This window comes from Mirounga angustirostris, unplaced genomic scaffold (genome assembly GCF_029215605.1).
Source record: "Mirounga angustirostris isolate CCGP_5_RB_7025 unplaced genomic scaffold, mMirAng1.0.hap1 SCAF_2, whole genome shotgun sequence".
Classification (NCBI taxonomy): domain Eukaryota; kingdom Metazoa; phylum Chordata; class Mammalia; order Carnivora; family Phocidae; genus Mirounga; species Mirounga angustirostris.
Window position 1 is genome coordinate 35249719 of NW_026991710.1, and position 20160 is coordinate 35269878.

The 20160-nt window shown below is 40.0% G+C and overlaps 1 protein-coding gene across 8 annotated transcripts in view; it reads right to left on the reverse strand.

Moving 5' to 3' along the window:
- Positions 1-20160, reverse strand: part of ATP8A1 (ATPase phospholipid transporting 8A1) — a 219181-nt gene that overhangs the window by 54887 nt on the left and 144134 nt on the right. For all 8 annotated transcript variants that reach the window (XM_064584427.1, XM_064584425.1, XM_064584430.1 and 5 more), the window contains one exon: positions 11555-11727. In XM_064584427.1, coding sequence (XP_064440497.1) covers positions 11555-11727 — 173 coding nt within the window. The remainder of the gene's footprint in view (positions 1-11554; positions 11728-20160) is intronic.

A 20160-nucleotide genomic window follows, 5' to 3' on the forward strand; every position in this document is an offset into this window, starting at 1 on the left:
TCCACCAACTTTGTGTGGTTAACTCAGGTGTTAAAAACGGACTATTAATCCCCTTGGCAAGAACAATGCGTGTGTATGTGTGTGTGTGTGTGTGTTTTAAAGGTGATGCTACAGTGGGAGGCCTCCCCAAGGTTACACTGCAACTGTTACTAGCAGGAGCATCAATAAGCTAACAGCAGACAATGGGCTTGGAAGAAGATTCAAGAGACTGCGGAAGCCTTCGTATCTGATGTGTTTGACATAGCAGTTGGTTGCTTAAAAAAGATGTCTGATTTAAGTGGGGATTCATAAAAAGTAAAATATACATACATAAAACATTTAACTCATAAACATACAAACTTGTGCTATAGAGCAAAGAACCTACTTTGCACAGGGGTCGGCTTTTTGAGATTCTGCATATTTTTTTGTGGCAGAAGTCTCACTCATGAGGCGCAATCCATGGTTGGTTCCATTCAAGTGGAAATCAGAATATAATGATGCCTCCACCTCAGTTTATTGTTTTCTTACACTCTAGATTAAAAGCAATTTTTTAAAACAACTCAAATAGTCTCCCTAGAGCGTTATACCTAGTTTTCCTAGCAACAATTTTGACTGATGCTTAGTAAGCAAGCACCAAGTCAACTCATGAAAAGTGTTCTTCCAGCTCTGGGGGTGATGTGTTGTGGGCCCCAACAGCATGTCTTAGGGAGGGGAATGTGGTTCAAGGGGACTCAGGTTAGTCAAGCTGAAATCAGTTGAAAAGATCTATTGTTTTTACAGCAACCATTTAAAAAAATTTTCCTTGCTATAAGGGGGTGCCTGGGTGGCTCAGTCCTTAAGCAGCTGCCTTCAGCTCGGGTCATGATCTCAGGGTCCTGGGATTGAGTCCCGCATCAGGCTCCTTGCTCAGTGGGGAGTCTGCTTCTCCCTCTCCCCCTGCTCATGCTCTCTCTCTCTTTCTCTCAAATAAATAAAATCTTTGAAAAATATATTAATTTGGATTGCCCACCAAAATGTATCTTTTTTTATAAAGGTAGATATCTATTCCTATCTCTATATATGTATCTGAATTGAAAAGAAAATGAAAAGAAAGGACACATGGGGTCAGTAAGGGGTTTTGAGTGAAAGTGGGATCAGAGATGACCCGGAGGTTTCAAATGTGAGTGACAGAGAAAATAATGGTCTAAACGTTAATAGAAAAGGCAGGAAGGTTTATAGAGGAAAATTCTCAGGGAAGTTCTAGACCCTTGGAAGTTGAGAGAGCAGTGGGATATCCTAGCAGCATCATTAAGTATACTGAATGAAGAGTCAGAACTAAGCTTAGAAAAAAATGCAGAGCTGGGGATGTGCATTCAGGCCATTTACTCACTCATCAAGTGATCCTTTAGTACGTGATGAAATTTCTATGGAAGAATATAAAGAGGAGAAAGGAGAAGAAAGTACAAGATCTTAGGATCTTCCTTCTGCCCCTAAAAGTTATTAATTTAAGAACTTTTATTGAACTACTGTACCAGGAGTTGATATTATGAGCCTATATATAGGACAGTGGTCTCTCTATGGACTCTTGCTCCAAGGAGACATAAGTGGCAGAGAGAGACAGAAATCTCTCCTGCATGGCACAAGGTCCAGCTACATTTCTCTGTCTAGGGAGCCTTGCCTACAGGAATGGTGCACTCCCACCTGGCAAGCATGTCTACTTAAGAAGGCCTAGAGTGCTTCCCCTTTCTAGCTCTGCTCTTTTGTGACCTTGCTCTTAGAGTGGTAAGAGCTATGGCCTCCATCTCTTTCCATTCTTGGTATCTGATTGGAGCCCACATGGGCACTGACTCTCTTCCCTTTTCTTGTGACTCTGGGTGAGGAAGGACTGGAACTTCCTTAGGCTGTAAGGAAACCAGCTTGCCTTTCCTTTCATCTCTCTCTCCCTCCTGGGAATTCTCTCCTATGTGGATGGGTTTCACCAAAGACTTCTCTCTCCTCTTACAAATACCTAGTGGAAGATGAAACGAATGGTAGTGCTGGCTACTGACAGAAATGGAAATAAAATCCTGAAGATGCCAGGAGCTAAAGAAGTGTGGTAAATTTGAGGGTCACGCTTAGTAAAAATCTATGAGAAACCTTTGGGGGAAACATGAAGTAGTGGATACCTGTCAGAAGGTAAATGGTGTAGAAGGAAAGAGTGGTGTGCCAGGGGCCATAGATAAACACACAGGCAGGGAAAGCTTTTCAGCTGTACTGTTCACTCCCAGTGGTGCCTTGTGTGAGCCCAGGCTGACCAGTGTCAGGGAGGTGAGAGTGGGCTAGGTGGAGCAAAGGGGCTCCTCTCTCACTGTAACTGAAAACTTTGATGTAGGCATGGAGCTTGTGGAAACTCAGACTCCCCCAAATAACATCCTTGAAAGACTTCCCCAATTTCAGGAGTATCCCCAGTGCCCTAAAAATAAGACCCCAGGAAAATTCCCACTTCATATCTAGAAACAGGAAAGTTAGAGCTTTCTAGTCAACCTCAGGCCATGGAGCCAGGCAGTGACAGGTAACAATGACATGGGTGTGTTAACAAAGCCTTCAATGTTACCTTACCTAGGTAATTCCACCAAAATTTGGCTGCCTCTAACAAGAGCAATACTGGGCAAAAGAACAAGGGGAAAACAGGGATTCGTGAAGCTCAGACTGAGCCCTGTCTCCAACTCTACCTCAAGTTCGGATGTAGCTGTCACCTTTCTCCCAAAGGACTTTACTGCCATTAGGGAAAATAAGGAAAAATATCTCCCAGGGAAAACAAGAGAAGATCATGAGTACAAAAGAAATTACAATGACTTATAAGAAAGTAGAGTTAGTAAAAACAGATACAACAAGAATTTTTAAAAGATACAAACAAACAAACCAAAAAACCTTGGCAAGATTTGGGAAGATACTGAAAACATGAAACCAGAACAAGCAGTTATAATGAAGAACTGAAAATAAGTAATATAAAAATATAACTGCTACAATAAAAAGGCCAATAGTAAACTGAATAGTAATAATAGGGCCTGGAAGTTCAAATTAAAAAAACTGTCTCAATTAAATGTTTCATTTAATTAGGAAATTAAATGAAAATGAAAGATTGTAAGAAAAATGAAAAGAAATGGAAAAATATAGGTGTCTATTCATAATGGGAGTTCTAATAAGAGAATAAAGAGGGACAGAATGAAACAGAATAATTTTCTAGAATTAAAGAAAAACACGTTCTTCTATTAAAAAGGATTGCACAGTCCCAAGAAGAAATATAAGAAAAAGGTACTTACTCCTAGACACATTATGGTTAAAATAAGATTAAGAAAAATTTCTAAAGGTTTCTAGAGAGAAAAAGCAGATTACTTACAAAAGAAATAAGATCTGACTGAACTGGATGCATACACAAAATTACTTTAAAATCTTCAGTTCTTGTCTCCTTATGGAGGGGGGCAGAGAAAGAAAGACATACTGATACATACAGACATTAAGCAAAAATATGGTTATCAAAACCTTAGAAATAACCAGACATAGAATATAGATTGTAAAGCTTGCAAACCAGTAGAATATAATCTGATTTAGACAGTGGAAGGTAGGAGAAGAAACAAAAAAGCATAAATAAATTAAAAACTCAAAATAAGATCAAAGAAATGAGGCCAACATAGTAATAATTATAATAAATATAAATGGGTTAAATTCACTGACTGAAAGAGATTCTCAGATTAGATTAAAACAAAAAGATCCACCAATATATGTTGTCTAAGAGATGTACTTTAAAATAAGAACTAATAGAACACTTATTTGCTCACTATGTTTTAAGCTCTCTACTTGTTTTAATTCATTCAATTCTTAGAAGAACCCTAGAAGAGATAGGTTACTATTATTGTCATTTTGCAAATGAAGACATTGAGGCACAGAAAAATTATATAACTTAAGGCAAAAGAGCAAGTAAGTGGTGAAGCCAGGATTCAACCCTAAGCAGTGTGGATTTAGAGACAGTATTGAACATAAGGGTTTAGGAAAAAGAAAAAGACAAGGCACATACAAAACAAAGGAAAGCCAGGTTAGCATTATTAATATAAGAAAATAGAATTCAGGCCATAGGAAAAGCCATGATGTCAGAGAGAATCTTTATGTATGATTTCTCACCAGAAATATTCAATTAGGCCATATAAAAGAAAATTTGATAGATTTCTAAGAGTCACATAATTTTTAATAATAGCTACCAATGCACTGAATACACATATTAACCCATTTATTCCTCACAACTCTATAAGAGCAATTATTTTTTTCTGTTTATCCAACCATTTATTTGTAAACTGTTGAAATCAGCAAAATGAATGATAAAATACAAATGTATAAGCTGAGAAGTGTAAGACAGAAATCCTTTAAAAGAAATTCTGAAGAGTCCAGTTAAGAGCAATTATTATTTTATTTTTATTTTTAAAGATTTTATTTATTTGACAGAGAGAGACACAGTGAGAGAGGGAACACAAGCAGGGGGAATGGGAGAGGGAGAAGCAGGCTTCCTGCTGAGCAGGGAGCCCGATGCGGGGTTCGATCCCAGGACTCCGGGATCATGACCTGAGCCAAAGGCAGACGAAGAGCAATTATTTTTAACTCTGTTTCAAGAATGAAGAAACTAAAGCTGGAGATGTTAGACAACACACGGCTCAGCTAACAAGAAGAGGCAGGGCTTGGACTTAGATTCTGGAAAGTCTGGCCCCAGAGCCTGAGTGCTAAAGTATACAGTATCACAAGCAGAGAGAAAAGGGTAGATTGCTTAGTAAAATGGTACTGGGAGAATTTGCTATGTAGAAATGAGTAACATCAGATCCCTTCTTCCTAAGATATACAAAAATAATTGTCACATGGATTAAAGACCTATATGGAAAACAGAAAGCTGTGAAGTTAACAAAAGAAATGTCTGAGAATATCTTTATGAGTGGGAAGTTCTTACTAATTCAAAAAGCACAAAACATAAAGGGAACAATTGATGGAATCTGACTGTCTTAAGGTCTATGATGGCTCACAGCCACCCCCATCATTTACATTTTGTCTAGAGCTGTTTTCATGCTATAATGGCAGAGTTGAGTAGCTATGACAGAGACCGGATAGCCCAGAAAGCCTAAAATATTTACTATCTGGCCCTTTACAAAGAAAGTTTACCCACCTTTGCTCCATGAAATATTCCCTTCCTCTTGGAAAATGCTATCTGGAACCACCTCCTCTTTCATGCCTTAACTTAAAACTTGTTTTATATGCATTTCTTGTCTCTGTGTCTGTTCCCTTGGTAATATGCCTTTTGTTTTCCAAGATCATTTTCCCCTAGGATGCAGTCTCTCCCTTCTCTTGACTCCATGCCCTACAGCTGTTAAACAGTCATGGCTTACATCCTACCTGGTCTTGACTCTTAGAATTCTAGCCTGGCTTAAAATGCCAAGCCTTTAACTTGCCCTAAATGGGATGGCTCAGATGGGTTTATTAGAAAGAAGGTAATCACTAGAAATCTTATGGGTTCAAGGAGACCCAGTTACACCAAAGTAATTCTTCTTTCCTTTCCACACAGGTCAGAAGACAGACAGATTGAAGAAATGTTGTAGGTTACATATATCATGTCCTTAACAAACTGGAAAATGAAGTCCTTTATTCTATCACCATAGAACTGAAGGAGAACTGCACGTAATCTATTAGGTAGATTTGTTGTTGTTGTTTTTTTTTAAGATTTTATTTATTTGAGAGCGAGAGAATGAGAGAGAGAGCACATGAGATGGGAGAGGGTCAGAGGGAGAAGTAGACTCCCTGCTGAGCAGGGAGGCCCATGCGGGACTCGATCCAGGGACTCCAGGATCGTGACCTGAGCCGAAGGCAGTCGCTTAACCAACTGAGCCACCCAGGCGCTCATAGGTGGATTTGTTTTTGACTGAAGAATACGTTAGAGTGCTGACTTATTGATTTATGTAAAGCTTTAGGGAGGCCTTGCTGGGAAGCTGCAGAGTCTGTACTTAAAATTGCTGAACAGAAAAGCATCATCAAGAATTTGGACGTAGTTATGGAAGATATATACACTTATTCCAAGTTAGCAAGATAGAAAACAGAAAAAGACTGAAATGAATAAGATACCATTTAAGAGGCATGATCATGGAAATCAAGATAACAGTTACTCTTGGGAGGATAATAACGCTAAAGGGAGCACGAGGGGGCTTCTGAGGTGCTGGTCATGCTCAGGTACTTGACACAGGAGTGTATTCGTTTTATGAAAATTCACTAAGTTGCGTGCTTATACTTCATGTACTTTCCAGTACAGGTTAACTCTATTTTATTAGAATGATCTGATCTGCAATTCTAACTGGGGTGTGTGTGTGTGTGTGTGTGTGTGTGTGTTGGGTGATGGCAGTTTATCTAAACTGATCACATCTAAAACTATATAATGTTGAATTGCAGTGGAATTCTCAAGTGTTTAGATTTACCAATCTAAATTTTACTGTCAAATATGGACTTCCCTGGTGGGGACGTGTACATCCTAAGTGGCTAACAGGCTGTAACATGGCCTCACCGCTCCTTTAACATTATTCAGTAGAGAGAGGGCAGCAAATGAGACAGAGACAGGGCTGAACAGCTTATTATATTATGTGAAAGCAAAATATGGCCATTTTATGACGTTATAAAATTTACTCAGGGTGTCCTCTTTTAGCCATACATGTATGAAAGAAATATTCTCTCAACATTTCCAACATTTACTCATGTTTTCTTGGAAGCAAATATGGGGTTGACATTCGTTAACAGTTTGTATGTCTTCTCAAAGCCAAACATCTGCTTGGCATCCGACAGTGTTCACAAGCATTTTTCTTTAAAGGAATGTCTGTGGAGAATTTATGAGCTTCATTAGTGCTTTATAACTACCCTTTAAGTAGAACATTTATTTAGAGAAATCCTTAAAGTTTAAGACAATCCCAAAAGATTCGAGAAGTAGATCTGTCTTGACCCTTTACTTAATGCACTCATGCTATGACAGAAAGTATTCGAAGTGTCCCTTTAGACCTCTTTGAGGAGGACCCGTTGATCAGACCGAGGTGAAAGGTTTTGCCTGGAATGCCACTCCTGAGTGACGACACTCCACGAAGTCAAGTGTTTTTTTATTCACTATGGGGAAAATGGCCTAAAAGGGGGTTAAACTTTGATTAGAGATGTTGCAAGTAGGGAAAAATGCTTACTTCAATTTAACTTCTGCTTTTCAGAAGACATGAGTACATAAATTATGTACGAGAACGGTGATTACTAGACAGTCTAAAAGCTGGAGGCTCTAGGCCAATTTTCAACCAACTGTCACAGAACATAAGTTTCAAAATATGTTTAAACGAAACTGACAACTACAGAAAAAATGTAAAATTCTTTGAAATGCTGGGTTATGTGAACTGATGAGGATCTCAGAAACCACATGCTATTTAACACACAGCAATATTCCACTGCAACACTCCCACCCTCTTCTGGAGGGAATTTTAAAAGAGGTAGAACAGATGCTTCCCCAAATTAACCTGATCCAAGCAGTAGACAGACCCTTCCCAGCGGAGAGTGGCCCACAGAAGTAGGGTTTGTCCAGAAAGTGAAAGACCTAGGAGGGGGTCCTCTGGCCCAGAAACTTTCAAGCTGGAAGGAAATTACCAAGGAAGGGTGCGTGTGTGCATGGATCTCCCACCTTTCCGTGGCAGAGAAGCCCTACTCTTAGCTGCTTAGACATCCAGGCTCTGTGGAGGATTTGAATAATTGCTGTATGCCAAGCTCTTCATTTTATAGGCCATGAAAACCAAAGCTAGAGAAATTCCATTCGGTATCCAAAGTGCCAGAGAGGTAAAAATTTGAACAAGAATTTCATGAATCCTCAGATAAAATGCCACTTGCTGGAACAGTTCTTGATTTAAGCTGTGCCCATAAATCTCCACAAGTCTTGGAGCAAGCTTTTCCCTCTCCTACCTGTCCAAGAGTTTCAGGGGGTCTGTGAAGCCCCTAAAATGGTGCATTCAGTTTTACCTATTGGTGTGTATGTGTATTTTTTTTTGGAGGGGGGAATGATCCACAACTTTCATGCTCTTCAAAAGTATCTGATCACACCAATGATAACAATTGGTATACCTGAGCAAGGTAAAAGAAGGGCCACAAGGAGGTTATGTTTATAACCAGGAAAACTTATCAGAAACTCCTCTGACATTAGATGTGTATTTCCTATGAAACTACTCAGGCTGTACAGTAAGCGGGCACAGAGGTAAAAAACAGAAGCTGCACGGTATCTATAAAAATATACTTGCGGGGCTGATAAAGATAGAGTTCATCTTACTTGTTGGGTTTTCCCTCCTTAAAAAAAAAATAAATTACTTGAGGTATAACATGAAACCTTCCTTTTGTAAACCAAAACCAGACTCCAAAGCCCTGAATAATTTTGGAACGAGGGGATTATTTCTGTGTCTGAAGAGTCCCTTCAGAAAGCGGTGGGAAGAGACGTAGTGACTACGGAGAGAACAACGGTTTCTTTCAATTCAGCTGTGGGCTCTGGAGGGAAGAGGCTCATCTCTCTGATGGTGTCAGTTAGGCAAACACTGAAAACTGCCTTCCGCCCTTTATGCTGATCATGTCTGGGACCAAAGTGGCTGCCGGGATCCTGAAGATGGAACTATTATGGAGAGCCTCGTTACCCGTGACGGGAAGGCTTGCCCCTCCGGCTCCCACTCTGCTGTGGCAAAGAGAAGGCTGCAGCAGAGAGCAGACTCGGAATTATGTTCGCGTGAGGACGGACAAAAGATCGGAAAGTGGTCTGAAGGGCATACCCAGAAAGCCAGGCTGAACACAAACAAAGGTGTGAAACAGCACCGTAGTTTGAAGTAGTATTCAGTATTTATCTGGAGTGTCTGATCTACTGGAGTATAAAATAGAGAATTTCCTGGGGCTGGGAAGATGGTAATCCTCTGAGGAGCCTGGAGCGACAATTGCATTTAATGGTAAAGAAAGATACACAGAATTGCCCACTTATTCCTCACCAGTGACAGCAGCATTACCATGGAAATTATACTTCAAGGTCAGTAAGCTAAATGACAAGAAAATGGTCTGTGCCAGGAGTTTAAATGCCAAGAGGCGCCGGGCCAAGGAGGTGCACAGACATAACCCCGGCAAGTGGTACTGATGTAATTATGGGCTTAGAGGAATTCTCAACACCAGCCCGGAAGCTGGACCACAGTCCTTATGAGAAAAGAGAGAGTATGAAGGTAATTAGAGGAAAAAAGCTGAGGAAAGATACTTTACTTAAAAAACACCACCACCACCACCAACAAACCCTAAAATCTCTAAATAAAGCCCGGTGTCGGCATAGGGACCTTCGGGTCCTCGAACACACATAAAACCGGACAGAGGGAGGAAGGGGCCACACACATCTTTATAAGCTCAGTTTCCGAGCTGGGCTGCACGTGCGTGGCAGAGTGTGACTCCCTCCCAGGGGCCCGGGCCTGGAGGAACCCCGAGGTCCATGTGACTTGTGAGCGTCCAGAACAAGGATCTCGGGAGGGAATTTCACAAGCGCACAACATATTTTTTCTCCCTTGACATCGCTTTCTACTTCTTCTCTCCCTCTGCTATTGTTTAATTTTGTGGTTCCACTTTTTGAAGAATGGTGGGAGGTACTGTGTTAGGCAATGCTGTGAGAATGAGGCTCAGCTGCAGTTACTGCATTATGAAAATCGGCCTCCCACATCTTTCAAAGTAACTGTGATTCTACTTAAACGGAAAAAAAGAAAAGGAGACATGAAGGACAGCAGGCAGGAAGCCGCGCTCACCCTTGTATGTGCAGCATCTCTGTCCAGCACGCAGTAGGTCCCACGCAGGTGCTGACTCAGGGAACAGATCACTGTATCTAAGTAGCTCTGGATTCCATTTGGTTTTGAAACAGGAGCCAACCCTCACAGCACTTACTGTGCTTTTGAGCAAGCTTTTGTTGATCTTTGTGATCCCATTAGTGAAAGTGACTAAACAACCAGATCTGGCACACAATTATCCTAATGGAAGTGTGTCAGAGTTGAACATTCCTAAGACTTGGTCAAGAGATTAGCAAGGAATCAAGAAAAGTCCCTGGAAAAGCAGATTTTAAAAAAGCATATTGATGATATCAAAATGCAAATGAGATCATCAAGATAATTTCCAATTCTTTTTTCATGATTAAGCAGAGAGCCTGATTATTACTGATATTAAATATGTTGTACAGGGGTGCCTGGGTGGCTCAGTCGGTTAAGCGTCTGCCTTTGGCTCAGGTCATGATCCCAGGGTCCTGGGATCAAGTCCCGCATTGGGCTCCCTGCTCAGCGGGGAGCCTGCTTCTCCCTCTCCCTCTGCAGCTCCCTCTGCTTGTGTTCTCTCTGTAAAATAAATAAAATCTTTAAAAAAAAAAGTGTGTACAATAGGCTCTCCAAGAGCTCTATAGTAACGTTTATTAATACATACTACAGTGAAGAAAAATAAATGACTAAAATAATACGGTTCCTGGAATAAGCAATTTTTAATTCTGAGTATACAATTTTATAGGTTGAAATGATGCTTTATAAAAGGTAATTATTAAATTTGGTTTAAATTATATTTCACAAAGTATGTTCCAATGGAAATTTAGGAAATACCTACAAGGAATGGCTTATAAACGTGGAGACAAATTATATACAGGATATTTAAGTGAATAAGCCCAGACAAAAAGGGTTCAAAAAGCATAATATTCTTTTAGTAGTAAATATATTTTTTAAGATAATAATAAAAGCAAATAAAAAAATTTTAACAATAATGTTAAAAGAATAAATTCTGGGAAATTCTTCAGAAGCCCTGCTAAGATTTCATCTCCCTGGGGAGGGAGAAAGCTGCTGGAGATGTTACCAGCCGGTAAGATTCTTAGTAAGTTGACAGCAAAGAGGAAAATCCTTAGGTTTCACAGTGAAGACAGTGGGCAGAGTCATGAACACACTTGAAATTTTAGGAAGACCTAGTGTGAACAATTTCGACAAAGATACAGGGAAGATTCTTTGACGAGAAGTTCAGGGAGGACTAGAGCTAAATAGTTTATAAAAATGTAGTTCTATGGAGTAAGCCTGGATAACTTAAAACAGATTCTAATTTAGGAAATGGGGCAATATTACAAATTACAGGAAACAGGAATGTATAGTCAAGAAACAGTCTTCAGGAAAATGACTCAGCACCTCCCGCCATGTCATTCCCTAAAGTTAAGTCCTCCAAGCAGGAGCCAAGACTGATGTGCAGAAAACAGAACTGTTACAGAAAAAACCCTAGATGGAAATGAGGGAAATAACCCAATTGGAACACAGGAGATGGCAACAAACCTGCTGATTTGAATTATGAACAATAATTACTCATGATCAGTAGGACTCACCTAAAAAAAACTCTGCTACTAAATTGTATTCCATGTTGTGAACCTTGAGTCTTGAGTGAGTGAAATAATAACCTGACAGTGACAAATTCTGGATAGAATAACTTCAAGGAAGTTTACAAATTAAGAACTTAGGATCGAGGTGCTGTTTAGTGAAATCTGACAATATTAAGGAGAGCTTACCTGCAGCAAATTACAGCTTTGCATGACAAAGCTAAGTCCAGGAAATACTGTCTTACTCCAAAAGTTAAGGCGTACTTGAGGGTCTTCCCATCAATTATAAGAGCAAAATCATTCTCTTTTCGAAGAGCATCACCAAGGGTAGTGCAGTGGCGACTAAGAGTTTCCCTCGTTGCCTGTAAAATCAAACAAAAACACCCGCAACGTTTACTTCCATTTGTTCTACTAAGATGCCTTAAGGATGTTCAGCAACTACATTTAGTTATTCTTAGTGCTTTTATATTTTAAATTGCTTTCACATAATTCTACTCATTTTATTCTCACAAAAGTCCCTCAAAGGAGATTGGACAAATGTTATCAGAAAAAATAAATTACTCTATTAAACTCACACACCTGTGCCTACCAGGGCTGGGATTACAAATCACTGATTCCTCTGCGAGCTTTGCTCTTTATTCTAACCACACAATCACAATCCTGCAAGAATATTTTCAGTAAATTATCTTATTACAAAACAATAACATTGTCCTAATTTATGAACTAGTCAAAACTGTTTAGCCATGAATCCAGGGGAAAAGTTGAAGAATGTCATTTAAATAACTTATAGGTGTTTTTTCAGAATTCCTCAATGCTATTGCAACTTAATGCCCAGTAACCAAGAGAGGGACATGCAGTATTTGTAATCTCTTGCCACTTCATGAATTGGTTTCTATAAACTTCAATCATAATTTCATGATGCTGTACTTCAGTTGGGGATGGGGACACCTGGCTTGGTAATCTTGATGGATCAAATAGAAGAACCCCTTCCATCAATGAAGAGTTCACTTTCAGGCAAAATAAAAACATTCAGTATCAAGGAGAGCTTTGTTCACCTCAACTATACAGAAGGGTTGTATTTATCTCCCTCTATCAAGAACTGCTTTCCCAGTTCTTCAAAGGCAAAAAGTTGCAAGATATTTAGGTTTTCTCCCCAGATCCTGTAGACTCTTCCTATAACCTAATGGGGCCAGCTTTCTGTTTTACAAAAGCCCAAACACTGTGGAGAAACAGAACACTGGCTCTGCACAGGGAAACATAAGGAATGATTCCTCTCCTACTGGAGTTTTGTTCTGAATGCTAATATCTGAGTCTGCAGTTATTTATGTAATAGATACAAATATATATATATGTATATATATATTTATATAATAAAATATACCTATAATAAAAATACTTAATAATTTTTATTATATTCATGGGAGATATAATTATTGTTCCAATTTAAGAGTGTTACTTCAGTTGCATTCACGAAGAGGGAAGCAAAGGCAGAGGTAATTAAAATTTTTATTGGAGATTTTTGAAGGTGTTTCTGCATTCGTATTCAAATGTGGTTCACACTGTGTTCTGGAATTTCAGAATCCATTTATCAGAATAATAGAACCATGTTGTACCATAAAGTCAGCCTGCCCAAATTTCCTAATACTGGACCGTCGCTTAATGCCTCCCCTGGCCCCCATTACCCACAGTGACACTAAGGACCACCATATAGCAGCGTTCTTTGCAAAATTTTCTGTTTACACTTTACACTGGGAGGAAGGAGCTGTTTGAATTTATAGGCTTCACCCTCCTATTTCCTGCTAAAACATTTTGGCCCAAGAGCACTTAAGAAAAGAAGGGGAAAATGTCAGAAAAATTCTGCAAATGAAATCTACTAATGACAATTTACAGTAGATTACTCTAGATTGTCTTAAAAGCAAATTTGCAAAGATGAGATGAACAAACAAGTAAATGAATGAACTGATAAAAAAAAGGTAACATAAAATAAAATATTTAGCACATACCACATACCAGGCATGGCTCTTAGGGCCACACATACAATGCGTTTCAGTTAACACGTGTTACGACCCTATGCGGGAGGCATCACTGTGAGCCCCATTCTGCCGATGAGAAACAGGAGACAGGACTGAGGTTCCTTGCCCACGAACACTTGGCCACGAAGTGGTGAAATCAAACTCAGAACTAAATTTCTGTGCTAGCTTGTCTTTCTCCGCATAATCCAGGAAAAGTACCAGGCAGAGCAAATTATAAATGGAATGCCCACACCAGTCCCTCTGCTGTTTCCCTAGAGCCCTCATCATCTGTCTCTCATCTCGTCTTTACCGCCAACAGAGATTTCTCTTTATAAAACAAATTTAGAACACAAACCACGGCTCTTCTTGCTCTAAAATTTGTCTATGGCTTCCTACCATTTATACAAGAAAGCCCCAACTCTTTAGAACGGCAATTAAAGCTCTCCACAATCGAGGCCCAACTAATTCTCATTCATATTTCCCTTCACAATCTTGACCTCTTTCTGCCCTCTCTGGAATCCCCTTCCCTGCAGAGTTAGTCTACCACCTTCTAAACCAAGCTTACCCGCCAAGCCCTCCCAGACTCACTACATGCGGCCAAGCATAACTCACTCTAGGCCAGAAAGGCCCTCGGTTCGTCCAAGGGAGAGACCACGTCTGCCCCATTTCTCAGCAACAAACACAGTGCCCAAGATGACAAATGCTTGGGAATTATCAATGTATCGAATGAGAGCACAGATCAATTCTGAGTTCACCCTCCTGGTGGCTCTCCAATTCCCTGTCTGTTCTTACTTCTGATATGAGTGAGTGAATGACGGTGTGTGTGTGTGTGCGTGAGAGAGAGAGAGAGAGAGAGAGAGAGAGAGAGAGAACAAGACTGAAAGTCAAGGGACCTGTGAGCTGGGCAAGCTCCAGCATTAAGCGCACCCTTGGGACGTGGTCCTGTGCGCCCCACTCTCTCTCCTTTTGAAGGTGTTCTCTGACACCTTGAAATTGGTTGAGAACTCTTATTTGTAGCATCAGTACCCCTGGGTTTCCTTGGTGATTATCACAGGTCTTCGGCAAATCAGAAGGTGTTAGGAAATGTAACAGAGGTAACATTTCAGAAGGGAGGTCAAAAATGTCCCCTCGCCCCGTGAATTCTCCAGCCCACCCACCTAGAGTGCAAGGTAACAACAACAACAAAGCTGCAAACATTTTCTTATTTTAGTTTATAGCTTTCTTTTGTAAGTAGCTCTGTTGTTGACTGTGTGTTGCCAGTTACAAGTTATATTTTTCTCTTATTTATACTGCCAGCAGTATTTTAAAATTATTTTATTTATGAAGGTTTATTGCTTCTCCCCTAAGCCTAGAAGCCATACTTTATGGCCATATTGCATTGAAGCTTATCTCCTGTAGCTAGAAATAAATTTATTACTATATTAGCTGTTGCTCTGTTTTCTTTTTGGCTACCGAAGGGGGAAATGTTTAAACGTTTAAACTTAGTGACATGTGAAAGTGAAAATATATAAAGGAGAAGCTAAATCAGAAAAAGGATAAAAGACCATAGAGTAGAACAAAATAAAACTCTGTATCTCCTTATTCTACACAGTCTTATTTGTGAGCTGAAAGAGAAGGCGCATGTGTTGCCCTAATCAGAGACGGTCTGAAGTAAAGGCAACCTGGGGACCCAGACAGGCGAGGGGCAAGGCAGGGGTCCAGGTCCCTTACCAGGCAGCCATCCAGGTAAGGGAGGGAAAGTGGGGTTTGTTTGTGCCGTCCCTAACCTGCATCCCATGTGGACATTCCAGTCAATCATTCAGCTCAACTCTGCCTACCCACAGCCCTGCACGTAGCCAGTGCTCATTAGACGCTCTTAGCCCCTGGACCTCCTGCCATGTTTCCTGCCTTGCCAATTCACAGTTCAGGCCACGACCAACATTCGCCTCGGTTCTTAGTCTCCACAACACAGAAGGAAAAAACCACCTCACCATGTGGACAGGCCCTGTTCCAGCCCTCTTCTCTTGTATGGGTGCCCGTGACCACTGATCTGTACTCTCATCCACGCCTAGTGGATTCCAGTTTCCTACAGGCTGCTCCAGACCTTTTCTTCTCTCCAAGATTCCAAATTCAGCCCTTGTCACTTCAGCAAACATATACCTGCTTTACTGAGAATGTTTATACCGGGAAGAATTCCCTCAACTTTCCTCCCTCAACCTCAAAACTTCCCTTTACTTCTTTCTCCCTAATTCTTGAGGGAGGGGAAGAATGGAGAATTTTTTTTGCCTCTGTCTCCCCCACTTTTCTCTTGCATCTTCATTCTCCCCATTGTCATGATTTGTTTTTCCCTTTTAAGACTACACACTAACAACAGTGAACAAATAGACTAACATGGCTCTCTTTCTCCTGAGTCCTCCAGGTACAGGACTACCGCTATCTTTTGGATTTTCCACATACTTGTTTATACTTCTGCAACGGAGCATGATGTACAGTCACTTATCTGTTTCTCTCTCTCTTTCCCTTTGGGACTGAGGCCTCTGATGAAGAAATGAAATAAAAGTGTTGTAATGAGATAGCAAGCAAATTATAAATGATTGCAGAATACCTTGTGGGAAGTTACAATGCTTCTTGTGTGGTCATTTTGAGGACTGTTTTTGCTGACTATAAAACTGCTGTACATCTTGGATAGTCTTTTTTTTTTTTAAGATTTTATTTTTAAGTAGTCTCTACACCCAACGAGGGGCTCGAATTTACAACCCCAAGATTAAGAGTTGTATGCTTTGGGGCACCAGGGTGGCTCAGTTGGTTAAGCATCTGCCTTTGGCTCAGGTCATGATCCCACAGTCTTGGGATCAAGCCAGGTTACATAACAGTGGGCCAAATAAACAATATTTATTTGGTTTATAAGAAATAGCTTTAGAAAAGAAAAAGAAGGGCGCCTGGGTGGCTCAGTTGGTTAAGCGACTGCCTTCGGCTCAGGTCATGATCCTGGAGTCCCGGGATCGAGTCCCGCATCGGGCTCCCTGCTCGGCAGGGAGTCTGCTTCTCCCTCTGACCCTCCTCCCTCTCATGCTCTCTGTCTCTCATTCTCTCTGTCTCAAATAAATAAATAAAATCTTTAAAAAAAAAAAAAAAAAAAAGAAAAGAAAAAGATGCTTGGCAGATAATTAGGTCAGTAGAATTCCTCATAAAGATACCTCTGACCAGAAGCCCTTAAGATGGAGTTCTATTTTAATCTTTAGGGGTAGCCTGGCAAAATAGGTAACATGTTCATATAATATCCTGCAATAAAATAAAATAAAACAATAATCTTTTAAGAAATCAGAGACTTATAGCTTTATGGCAATATTTTTCATTGCTTTTACAGGACTTTTTTGATAAAAACCACACAGGGCATCCTAGACAATGAAATCGGACACAATTATATAGTGAAATAAATTGAAAGCCCTGATTTGTTTGGAAAGTATAGCAGGCAACATGTCACTTTCATTTTGACAAAAACCCTGCTTGGAATAGTCTGAAGAACCCAGAGGCCAGATGTGCAAAGAATAGGTTAGGCCACTTAAGAACTATGTTTTTGATGGCCCCAAGTGTCATGTTGCAGAAAGCACCTGCATAAAAATGGCCCTTTGCAGCTCCTAGCCTTTGCTTTTTTTCCCCCCTGATTCCTCTCAGAGATTTATAGTACAAGTAGTCTTACTTGAGAACATATCCAAGGAACACCCTCATAGAGAACGTGGAAGAATCCCTAAGGACAGGAAAATAAGAGCCTTTAGCCTCTGACTAGAAGACTAGTTAGCCAAGTCTAACCAGCAGAGACGAGGTAAAGATTACAGATAAGTAATCCAACATGTAACACCTAACGGTGGTGGCTTCCCTGCCTTGCTCCAGGCTGCAGTGACTTACAGTGACCGGATCACCTATCTCTACCCCAAACGGTCTCGTCGGCAAGGCTAAGCACAGATGGCAAGAGTTAAAGGAAAGAAGGATACTTATTTATTCCAAATTATATGTTGGTGTTTGGGTCTGAATACAAACAAGCACTGGGCATTTATATTTCTTCCTGGGAATCTGTTATAATAGGTGCAGGTCAAATGATAAACATCTGTTTTAAGGAAAATTCTAGTCCCAGAAAGGAAAAACTAATATATCAAGATTCTGAATTACCCTTTGACTTTCAGTTATTTAACAATGTATTTCATTGTTCTTGGATTTATTCTTTTCCTTCATGAGTTCATCACCAGTTAAGTGCAATAAGCATACAATTGGGGCTAATGATGAATCACTTTGGGGAGACGCACAACTCTCATCCTTGTCAGATGGACTGAAGTTTATGAAACCTCTACTTCTGACTTTAGCGTAAGTCCCACAGGTGTCTGTTTTCACTTACGTTCCGTAAAAAGGGCAAAATGCAACACAATGCTCCAGGAAGCTACCTGCAGGAATTTTGTGGAACAAAGATGGGGACTCTGCTAAAACAAGCTAACTCACTGGAGGCTGAGCCACTGTAAAATCGCTCTTCAGAACTTGTCAGCTGATGTGCAAAGTCACCAACCGATGCAGAGAAAGCAGGCATCAATGTACAACGTGCAAATGCGTGGCTGTATAAAAGCGGGCTGTTGAAGTTAGAAGTCAAGGGTGGCCATGAAGGTTCACACGACGCTTCTTGGCAGTGGTAATATTTGAAGCCAGATGAAGAAGCCACATCACAAAGAACTAAAGTCCCAGAAGCTAGGAGGCAACACTATGGTATCAGAATGGCCCTGCTCTGCCATTTATGGACATCTTTATTCAGACGGGTTACTTAACTTCTTGGAGTCAAAATTTTCTCATTCATAAGACTGGGTTAATGTCTGTTTTGTAGGGTTACTGTGGGCTAAATAACTCCTTTACTTGTGAGGCAAGTGCCCTGCCCAGCGCTTGGCTCAGAACTGACATCCAAGAAAGACTAGTTCTTTCCCATCTTCTGACATTAGGTTTAACAGAGGTACCCACATCTGATAAAGAAGGATCTGTAAAGTGTCAAATACTGTAAACAGTGGTACAATTCAAGTGGTACCATGGAGAGAATTTTAAGTTTCCTTTTGAAATCTCCCATTGGCAATTTATTTCAACCCACCTTTTGATTGTTAACACTCAACTCTACCAGCTACTTCTACTACATAAGAAGTATCTGGAAACCTGCCTTCCCTTCAACTCTAGAAAAGTTAGCATCATCTCTTCTCATACAGCATATAGTTGTTGGTACATGGTGGGAAGACACATATTTATATAACTAGACTAGACTGCTTTTCTTTCTCTCTTAATTTCTGTCTCCAAACTGACACAAGTCTTGAGTGGAAAATAACTTGAAAGTTATAAACTGGTTTGGTGTTTTTCTCTATTTTTTTTTATATAGATGACCACATCAATGTATATGTTAGACTTTAAGCTTCCACAAAGAATGTAAAATTATATATATGTAAAGTTACATGTGATAGCCTTGCACACGCAAACGAGCGCTTCATAAATACTAGGTTTAAAATCAGTAATGATAAAGAAAACACAGAGGCCATGTTTTGTTGGCATGTTCTTCAGATACAACACCATAACTTAACTTCACAGATACTGATTGTTTTTAATAGCAGAAAAATAAATATTCACTGGGTGTGTGTGTGTGTGTGTGTGTGAATATCTAACTTGCTTAAGGTCTACCTTTTGAAACCCATTATAAGTTAATTCAAAATGTCAAAAAAGAGGACATACATAAGAATCTTTAACACATATTTTACTAGCTGTTTTTGAGGTTTGTGGCCCCACCTCATCCTCATTTAAGCCATGAGGTATTTACAAATTTATGGTCCAATAACATTTCATTCTTTCTCTACTTTTACACTCCCCAAATGTTCACACCCTAAAATTACAAATTAACAGAACATTCCAAGGACATTCTTAATAATACATTATGACCATATCAAGTATGGACAATGTTAGCAAGTTCTTAAAAGAGTGAGTTATGACTCCCATTATAGCAATGTGGATAAACCGCTGGGTATTACTTGTTTTTCGACAATGTGTCATTGATTCAGTGGAACACTGACATTCCATGTGTGCCTGTGTAACACACATACCCACTCTTCCATCGGCTAGTGCAGGCGGCAGAAAGTTGTAAAAAATGTATGCCTGAGCGTAGAGAGAAACTACATTTATACATAATTGGTCCATTTAGTATTCATTCCAGTAGGATCACCAGCTTTCTTGGACATAGTTTTTGACGAAAAAGCTTTGGTGTTTTTAAACTCCCAGACTATACAAGAACATAACCTTAAAAAACATATTCATGTAGAACCAAACTAATATAGAGTAATTTTTCTAAAGTGGATAGGGCAGACAGAAGGTGAAATCATTAAAAACATATGGTCCAAGGGGTCCTCCCAAACAGCTTAGTGGAAGGCAGCCAAGGGAATGCATTTAATCAATACATATTGCTAAATATAATGAAGAGGGGAAAAAGACTAAAAAAAAAAAAAATTCCCATGCTTTGCTGATACATAGATATGGGCTTTCCAGGGTGGGAGTTACGTATAAAACACTGTAACTGAGGAAACAGTCCAATATCCCAGTAGGGTCATGCCATCAGAAAGGTCAAGGGTTACAAAATGGAGGAAGGTTAAGAAGAGGAAGCTGTAGTGCTGGATAAATTGCTCTTGGCCCCTGGGCAGAGGTTTGGGATGTGGGATTATGATAGGTTCCATCAGGCAAATAACTCCTCATGAGGCATCTAGTCTCACTTGGGCTACACTAGAGAGAGGCAGAGAAGTGTGG